General features: G+C 39.6%; 1 protein-coding gene across 1 annotated transcript; it reads left to right on the top strand.

The window, feature by feature from the left end:
- Positions 1-6,048: 6,048 nt before the first annotated feature.
- On the top strand, positions 6,049-7,773 carry c2cd4a (C2 calcium dependent domain containing 4A). The gene is made up of 2 exons (XM_036575456.1): positions 6,049-6,162; positions 6,318-7,773. Exon 2 carries the CDS (start codon positions 6,335-6,337, stop codon positions 7,676-7,678), a length of 1,344 nt encoding a protein of 447 aa, XP_036431349.1. The 5' UTR covers positions 6,049-6,162; positions 6,318-6,334; the 3' UTR covers positions 7,679-7,773.
- Positions 7,774-10,101: the final 2,328 nt, after the last annotated feature.

Below are 10,101 nucleotides of genomic sequence, written 5' to 3'. Positions count from 1 at the left end.
ATTAGGGTCCCTCACCGAGGAGCTGCGCTCAAATACAGCGCTATTAATATGGGAAGGTGTGGGAAAGAGGGGCTCCATCATATCTACAGCACTGCCGAACCCCTAAGTTGTGTACTTTATTTTGTGTGTACAATGTGTGCATTTCAGAAAAATAAGAAGTTTACCTTGGACTTCTTCAGGGTCTTAATGACAGGAGCCAGGGGTCACCACAAACATAGCCATTTTCTTTATTATCCATAAAAAAGTCTATTTTAGAGAAATTTACCTTGGACTACTTTGTATGTTAATGATAGGAACCAGGGTTCAGATAGGAACCAGGGTTCACCACAAATTAATGATAGGAACCAGGGTTCACCACAAATATGGCCATATAGCCAAGCAACCAGTGAACCCACACATGTCTTCAGGCTTTACTGTGTAATGCTGGTAATGCTAAAATCTAGTAAATCTGTATTAAATCAGTTTTGTTTGCCATTTTTTTCCCACAGTGTGTGCTGCGAGTATTTCATGGAAATACCCAGAGGACTCTAGTTTACACAAAACTATAAACTCTGGTAAAATAGTCTCTAAGGCATCAGGCTACATGTTTGTAACTCTGATATATTAACCAGCATTAGCTTTTGCATTCTTAAAAAAGATGGTTCATCTAGGGTTCCTTAGTAAATAGAGGTTCTATATATAACCAGGAACAATCAAAGAACCGTTTGCATGCCTAAATGGCTCTTTGCATGGTAAAATGTTCATTCAGATTGATGGAGAATGTGTTGTGTATGGTTCTACATAGAACCTTTATGAAAATAGTTCTATATAGCACCAAAAGGGCTCGTCTGCTGTTACAGTGTCAAGTTTGTAAGAATAGAAGAACCATTTTTGGTGCTATATAAAACCCTTTTCAAGAAGGTTCTATATAGAAACATGTACAACACATTGTCCATCAATCTTAAGAAATATTTCACCATGCAAAGAATCCCTTAAGCATGCAAATAGTTCTTTGAGTGTACTTGATTCTATATAGAACCATGTATTTACTAAAGAACCACTGAAGAACCATCTTTTTTAAGAGTATTTTGCTCTAGAATGACTGTTTTCTTCTCTAGAATGGTGCATTAAAACAGTCTGATTGAGCGTGTTTACTTTTCAGAGAGTGAATTATGCTGAAATTGTAAAGAAATCGGTGGACCTCTCCTTCAGGAATGGGTAGTAGTTCAAAAAAGAAAGAAAACATCCCAGACTGGACAAGGTTAATTTATGTGACTGCAGGCTTAAGCACACAGCTTCATTTCCCACGTGACAACAAAGGAGGACAGTTTCAGATGACCACTCAGCTCAACCTGTTCTAATTACTTTCACATGATCTGGAGTAGAGGAGCGGTGTTTTGGCAAAGCCCAGAGTACAAAGCTATTCTTATCACTGTAGCTGCTTTAGTCATCTCCTGGAGGTCAAACGCAAACAGCACTTTTTTTTTACAATTTGTTTTTATTTTCTTTTTACAAAGATGCTCTGGTTACTTGTATCAGGTGAGTCGATGAATCAGTGTGACTCACCAAGGGGGGTGGCATCAAACATTTATAGGGGTCACGCAGCCTGCCTTCTGTACACAGCACGTCTTCTGCGATGATCTGTGATGTCCTTCCACAACCACAAAACCCTGACAGAAACAAGCTTCTCTGTGTTTATGTCTACCACTACTGGTTTGATCATAAACACTTACTCATTACTCACTGTCTGGGTAACTGTAAGTGAGATTATGTATGAGAGTTTAATTTTTGAATCGCAGCCTGCATACATGGTGAATTCGCTCAGGCTGGAAATGAGGCATAAAAAGGAAAAACTGGGTGTGTAGGCGAACTGGATTCTATGAGACAGTGAAAGAAAAGTGTATGTCATTATTAGCTGCATGTATTCTCATTGAACAGTACTTTTCTGATTGAACACCCACACGCGTGTTGACGTTGTTTCTGAATGGAGCATAGTCGATCACCGGCACTGCACTAACACCCTCAAAATGTCTATTTTGAGGGCCTCTAGGGAATAGAGTTACCTTCCACATGCTTGCTTCTCTGGCCAAACAATGCATGTCTTATATGAGACAAGCTCTGTTACATGAAGAGAAGTAAGTTATCTTCTCTGTCCAAAGGTACTCGAGGGGAAATGATCTGGAAGAGCAGTAAGGCCTGAACCATGCGTGCCATGCCCTTCTGGGTTCAGTAAAATGAATAGGAAGAAGAAGGAGCCCATTCCAACGGCATTCTTTCACTTTGCCCATGAATCACTGCAGGTGGGTAGGAATAATAGCCCTGGGTATGACTTGCGTAGGAGATGTGCTTCTGGTTGCTGGCACAGAAGAAAACAAAACTGAAACAGTGTGCGTTGCTTGTGTATTTGAATAGGCATGAAAGACAAGGCCAAACCTCAATTCTTATATCTTTAAGAAACAAAACTGCTCTTTCTAATGACCCTTCTATACTCTCAGACATACAAAAACAAAGACAGGACACAGGCAAGTCCACGCTAGCAAATAAGAATGGATTACCGAATGGAGAAAGAAAAGTGAAGGTTAGACAAGGATACAGACTGAATACTAAGCCATATTATTGGCTTCCATATTGAAATATTGGGTGTCTCAATCACTGAATCTGTGTCGTTTGACATTCCTGACCCCCAACCATCCCCTCTTTACCTTTTGACCTGAATCAATGAAAGGCCTTTGCTAAACGTATGTGTCATGATACTGACCTCTAGTGGTCAACTTGAAAACTAGCATATAAAACGCCTTCCCTCGTAATCACATTTAATTAACGCGTTGCCAGCATGATCCCTATCCCGAAAACCAGGTGACTTTTCCCTTTTTGAAGTGGCAAAGGGACAAACATTTCAGATTTAGGCAACACAAGGTCACATTTAGAGATGGCCTGAAACACATGATGTTGATTATAAGCAGCCAGTGATGATGATTAGAACCAGCTGTAGTTCACTGGGACAAGGGTCACCTTCATTATACAGAGAAAAGAGGAATTTTGTGCCTATGTGTGTGTGCATGTGTTTGTGTGTGCATGTGTGAGTGGGGTGTTGGAAAACTGTCAAACTGCCTCTTTTCTGAGATACAATGTGCCATTACTAGATAATGCACACTCACACTAGCTTCATTTAAAACTGTCTATTAGGCTTAAGCAATATACAGGAATTACTGTCAGCGTCTTCAGATTTAAATGGCATTTTGCATTCTTCTGGTCTTTTAGACTGCTTTAAATCTGTATACCCTACATTTAAATCTACAAGAGAAGAGTGAGTGTTAAAGGTATAGTTTTCTTTGGTCTTACGATTCACCCACAATCAATATTATATACCAGAGCATTATCTTAAGACTGTACTGTTGTAGGAAATATTTTATACATCCTGACCTTACTGTGCAAGGTAAATGACCCAGCTTAGGAACAGCATCAGCCACTGTTTTTGCATGTAAAATATCATTTATCCTCAGTAAAATCTCCCTCAGGCCATAAAACACACAAAACGAGCAATATAGCATGCTCTCTGCTGTTAAAAAATGCATAAAAGTCCTGAACATTTCTGAGAATAAGGCCCAGTTTTTCCACTATTAACAGCAGTATCTATAACCAAACCAGCTGTCTAATGATGTGGTTTCCCAGGGCTACTGAGATAATGCACTTGAACTCTGATCTATAAACTCAGAGAAGAATGAGTTGATGCCATAGAGAAAGCCTTAATGGTAACATGAGTGAAACATTTAAGCCATCTACACCGTATATAAAGTCACTAAAGGAGTATATTAAAGATTTTTTTAGTCCTATACTCAATTTAACATAGATGCTCTCTTTAAACAAACATACAGTGCTGTGCAAAAGTCAGAGACCAGTCAAAAAGGTCATTAAGTACAAGCTATTCATTTTTCAGCATCATGACAAAAGTAGACGACATATTTAACAATACAAATACAGAGAAGCCTTAATAATATTTTTTCAGTATTTAATGTGTCCACGCTTTACCTTTATTATTATTTCCATTCGTTTTGAGAGACTTGCTTTCGACACCTCTGATGTTTAGTCATTCACATTCAGTGATGTTGAGGTCTGGACTCTGTGGTGGTCAGTCCATTGCTCTGAGAACACCAGCAGCTTATTTTTTTGATTTGAAAATGTTCTTTTCTGTCTATTTTTTTTTTTCGCAGTAACAGCTTCTTGTCAGCTACACATCCTCTCAGACTCATAGTGTTGAGTTGTCTTCTCACAGTGGAAGGATGGACAGAAACACCCGTGGATTGTTTCAGATCTGAAGCAAGAGTGGAGCTTGATTTCCTCTGTCAAAGATGAAAGCTTTGAGTACTGCTATTTGGTGGTGACAGTTTTGGTGGTCTGCAAAATTTTGCTTCGAAGTTATGAGTCCAATTTTCTCAATATGTTTTAATAATTTTTTGAACTCCTATTTTGGAAACATCTATTTTCACTTACATTCCCCTGCCTTGTGGAATATTTTATATCTAATCTCCTCAGAAATACCCCCTGAAAAATAAATAGCTTTTACTTAACAGCCCTTTTCGCTGGAAAGGGTGATTCCTGACTTTTTCACAGTATATATGTCTTTAAATTAATTTTTTTCCCTTTGCATCCATAACAATGTATTATAAATGCAAAATGAAACCCAGCACCAATGCACAGTATTCCTTGCTACCACAAGAGGGTACCTGAGAGATACATTTACATGGTGCTTGTTTGTAAGTGCATGCTTTCATAGTGTGCTCACAGAATGTTCTCCATTGTCCTGATGAATTGACAGAGGTGTATTAAAAGCCCAAATGTTACTGTAGTTCTTGTGTTGCCTTATCACTGTATTTCATGACTGTAATGGTTTTAAACACTGTTATGTAAGCCACTTATAATGTTCTATGCCAACAATTGAGCTGTTACTCTAGCAGACTGAACTATTCTATGGCTAGATGTTATCTGCATTGAGGTGATATGAAACACCTTGTCTTTACATTCTCAGAACTCTGAATGTGTGTACTTTTGTTCACACACATTTTTCTCTGAAGTCTATGATGAACAGTCACTTCTATAAGACTATGAATACAATAAATCATTGCATTGATGTTTTCAGGCATGACTGGCCATGACTGCTTTAAAAAATCGATAAATGCTGAACCGGGTGCCGCTGGTTTGCAGTTGTTTCATATCGCTGTTGTCATAACAAAACCTAATCAGTCTTCGAAATGATAAAATTATAGGAGGAGGGAAAAATAGTCTTCACTTTTAATGCATGTTAATGTAATAACGTTGGTGATCCTTTATTTTAAGTGGTCCTTTTTAGATGAAACAAATACTCAACAGACTCTCAGTAACAATGTATTCAGATTCTTCAGTACTGCTACTTCACTGATATGTTGTTGATGTGTTACTGATAATCTGTTTAGAGTTTATTAATCATCTACAAAGGACCACAACAAAAAAAAGTGTTACCAGACCATTTAAGTACAAGTAATTTTGGACCATTTTTACTGGTCACAAAATGGTCACACAATATAGAAGGCAGCTGGTGTTTTCAAATGGTGTAAAAATGGAGATACAAAGTTTTGATATTACAGCGCAGACTCTAAAATGTTGGTATAAGGTGGACTGACCTATATTTAACATCACACCCTTTGCCATTGTCACATTTGTTCATGCTGGTGGCTCATGTCAGCTCAGTAAATGTGTAAGGTCAGTAAAACCTTATCCAATTAATTACATGATTTTAACCTCTGTTCTCTCTCAAGAACGGAAAGTTAAACATACTAGCACTCGCACTGGTAGATTGTATCAGACTGATCTGCTGCATTTTAAAGCAATTTGCTTATCACGCTAGCCTTTACTTTTCCAAGCTTGAGACTCAGATTAAAGTGTTATGGTTTGTGTGTTCCTATGGGAACTGAAGCCAGTGTGTGAGGCAGAACTCTCTCAGAGCTTGTGGAGGTGTGCACAAGTGGTGCTTGACTCCACCCACCCTGCTGTTGCTGTATAAGTAGCCAGGAGCTCTTTTCTCGCGTTACAGAAACGCTGGTCTGAGAGAAGAGAACTTGATGAGCTCAACCATCGCCCTGTAGAGCCTCTCTAATGCAGCAAACTGAACAATCTTACTGAACTCACGTGTGCACTCCTGCTTTTAAGGTAAGCAGCATAGTTTCTTTCTACCACTGCTAATCATAGCAGTCCCTGTGGAGTTTCTACTAATTTATATCTGGATTTTGTGTAGAAACTATTGAAAACAGACTTTCTATACATTTTTACTAATTAATAAGTGGAATTTTTTTTATCTATTGCAGATTTTTAGGTCGATCCCATGTGGGTGGTTGAAAAGATTCGTGTGTCAGTAGAGAGAACCAATCTGCTACTTCCAGTGACGGAATACAGCTTCAAAATTGGCGACATCATGTTTGGTGAAAAGGCACCTGCTGATAAACTCAAGAAGGTCTCCCTGTGTCCCAATATCATCACTCCAGACACCATCCCTGAGTTCTGCATCCCGCCTAAAATCTCAACCCCACTGGAGCAAGGGAAATCAAGCCCTTGTATCAGAGTTCCACCTGAGAGAGGCAGCCCAAAGAAAGAGATGCCCTCACGAGAGCCAGTCAACACCCACATCATCCAGGTCGAGAGTGTGGATGACGGGCCATATGACAACACATGTAGTGACGAAGAGAACACCAACGCAGACCCTCAGAGCCAGGCTGCTCTCTCCCTGCCTCACCTGGCCAAAGCCCAGACCTGCTATGGCTTCTGCACGCTGTTGGAGAGCCCCCACACCAGACGTAAGGAGTCCCTCTTCCACAATGACCCCAGTTCCTGTGGGATTCCCTTGGTTCTGCCCCGGAGCAGGTCCAATACCTGCTCTAGGTCTTCTACTCCTCTTTCTCCCTCCCCCTCACCCTCATCCTTCAGCCTGCATACTTTAACCTCCAGACTCTCCCCAAAGAGCTTCACCCTGCATAGGCAGGGTACACTCGATAGTGACACTACATCTTCAGCAGAATCTTCCCCTTTTAGCTCACCTCTTCTGGCTAGATCACCACCCAAATCATCCCTGTTCAAAACACTTAGCCATGAGAAGCTGCTCTACCGCAATATCCGGAAGGCCGCTGTATCCAGGAACAACTCCCTATCAACGGATGAAGGCAGCTCCACAGATAACAGCCCTAACGTCATGAGAAGATCGTCAGAGGCCCTCGTAGAGCCTCTTTCTTGCAGCTTTGGCCTGGCACCTCCTGCCATCTTCCCCATGGACTTGATTCTTCACAGAGAACGGGTGATGAAGGAGAGCCTCGTGCCTGTCGGCAGGGATGGAGCCCTGCGGGTATCAGCAGAATACTGTCCAGAGAACCAGAGGCTACGGGTCAGACTCATCAGCGCAGAAGGCCTTTACTCTCTTTCTGTAGACCCTAAGAGCATTAACTGTAGTGTTAGCCTCTCTCTCGTGCCTGGAAAGGTCCAGAAACAGCGCAGCACTGTCATTAGGAAGAGCCGCAACCCAATCTTCAATGAGGACTTTTTCTTTGATGGCATATCTGAGGAAGAGCTCAGTCAGTGGTCATTGCGGTTTAAAGTGGTCAACAAAATGTCCACCATGAAGAGAGACTATATTTTGGGCAGTTGTGATCTTCCTCTTTCCAGCATTGTCACCTTATAAGAAACCATGCTTGTCTTCTCTATTTATTTGACTTGTCAATGTTGATTATTTATTTACAGTTTATATGATGCCAAAGATTTTGTTTCTATTAAAAGATGAACAGCAAATTGGTTTCCTTGTCTCTTATTCTGTACAGAAGGACATGAATGACGTAAATGAGAAAAGGGGACTCTCTCTTAAACAAGTGATAATTTATTCACAGCTTAAGCTCCGGAGGCTAGGAATAGAAACAGTGCCGCCTTAAAAGGTTCCTCACTTCCTTAATGGCCTCCATTATTCCTGTCCTTGATGTGCTACACTTCCTAATCTAAGTCTAATCTTTTAGTTAGGCAGCACATGCACCAGCGATAAAGCCTTAAATATAGACACCCACATGCTCTGATTTAACATCTGCAAACACTATCCAGTTGCGTCATCTCTACTGTTTCACTTCAGCAGTTCCTGGCAAGCAGTTGTCAGCTAGGTAGGAACATAGTGTCCCAGTGGGAATTTTATAAAAACGACCACCATTCTACTGAGCAGGTTTAATGGTTCATTTCACAGCATGAGCCAAAGTACTCAAATAACACAGCTTCAGTGCTTTAGCCTGGACAGCGAATTAGCAGAGACGGAGCTGATTTTCCCAATTACTAGGGAAAATACAAATGTGATTTACAATCCCTGATCTTTCACTTGTGATTGATTATTAGGAGTTTTCACATTAAACATCAGTAAAATTGGTGGTTTAAAAAAAAACTGGAAAAAATGATCAAGGGCCACATTAACCTGAAAAATACAAGGAAAAACAAACCTCTGCATAGCAAAATATACATATATTTCTATACACTGTAAAAAAACAATCCAGTGTTTTAACTTGAAAAAAGTTGCCTGGTTGCCTTAAAATCTGTGTTTTAAGGTCTTATTATTTGAAGTTCAGTGAACTCAAGTTTTAAGGCAACCAGAATACTAAAACACTGAATCATGTTTTACAGTGTAGTTATTCATACAGCACACTTTAATACACTGTAAATCAGTAGATCTCTTAAAATTGTATTTCAACCTAATGATGAATACTGTTTCAATATTAATTTGGAACTGATTAATCCACCCAAACAATTATTTTATATGGGGGAAAAAGACACATTTGTGTCTGTCTGTCATAAATCCCTTATTTATACTGCATAGTGTATTACTGAGGGGGAGATGATCAATGATAAATATGTCTTCCTCAGTGAGTCGGCTGAGAAAGACTCACCTTCTCTGATTTCCTCTAAGCCTGCTGTTTCCTGCTGACCTTTGCAGGGATTAAAAATACCTGGGGTAACGTGAAACCTATGTGGACAATTCTCATTAAACCAGCTGGCCAGTCCTGCGTTTGGAGGCTGGCCAACCAGCCAAGCATTTAATGTGTGAAGATGCTTACTTTTGCCAGTCCAGGTCTTCTACCCAAATTTCACTCTTTGAAAGTTATATTAGAAATGATAAGATTGATCTGAAATAAGCAAAAAAGAAGAAGAAAAGAATTTTTTTTTTACTGATATCATGGGTGAAAGCTGCCAAAGGTGCATTCATCCCTACTTCCCTTGATTATGTGTTCTCATGTATTTTTCAGATTGATGGTGACGATGGTAATGATTCTCTTTCACAGTCACAGTGTGTCATGATGTAATGAAGGCTGGAGAAATCATGGAGGCTATAATTGCTGTACTTAAGACGCCCATCTATTTATATATTTGCAAATAACATTCACTCATTGATAAAGTAGTAGTTTGAGACATGCGCACAAGTGCGTTGCTCACATAACTCTGAAAAGCACATGGATTTGCCATGTGCATGTCCACCCTAGGTTATACATTTATTCATCTTGATGATGTAGAGCAGCACTTAAAAACAAAACAGTCTGCTGTATGTGTATGCATGCTTTTCACCCTCTGGAAATTATACTAGAAATAACGAACTGTGTAAAAGTCAGAGACCACCCTTTCATTTCATCATTCATCATTCAAACTAGCTATTAAGTATTAATTAAGCTATTAATCAAGTTTTTCATTTTCACAAGATATTTTTAAGGTGATTGGATGTAAAATAATACACTTGTTTGAGTTTCTAACACTGGAGATCGAAAAATGATTCAAAGATATAGAGAAAGTGGGACTAACAACCATGAAAGACCTGGTAGACCACCAACACTGTCACCATCAGAAAAGATCTAAAAAATCCACAGATGTTTCAGTTCATCCTTACACAGTGAGAAGACAACTCAACCCTATAGTTCTGAAAGGGGCTGTCATTTGCGCTACAACAATAAAACTAGGTTTTATATTCTGTTGAGTCTAAATTTGAGATTTTTAAAGCTTTGTTTGCTGCTGAAAATTAGACTACTTGTACTTGGCTGGAAATTAAATAAAAGAAAGGGTGGCCTCTAACTTTCCCACAGCATTGTA

Source organism: Colossoma macropomum, unplaced genomic scaffold (genome assembly GCF_904425465.1).
Source record: "Colossoma macropomum unplaced genomic scaffold, Colossoma_macropomum, whole genome shotgun sequence".
NCBI lineage: Eukaryota > Metazoa > Chordata > Actinopteri > Characiformes > Serrasalmidae > Colossoma > Colossoma macropomum.
The sequence above is the reverse complement of the archived record's forward strand: the minus strand, read 5'-3'. Positions and strand labels throughout refer to the sequence as shown.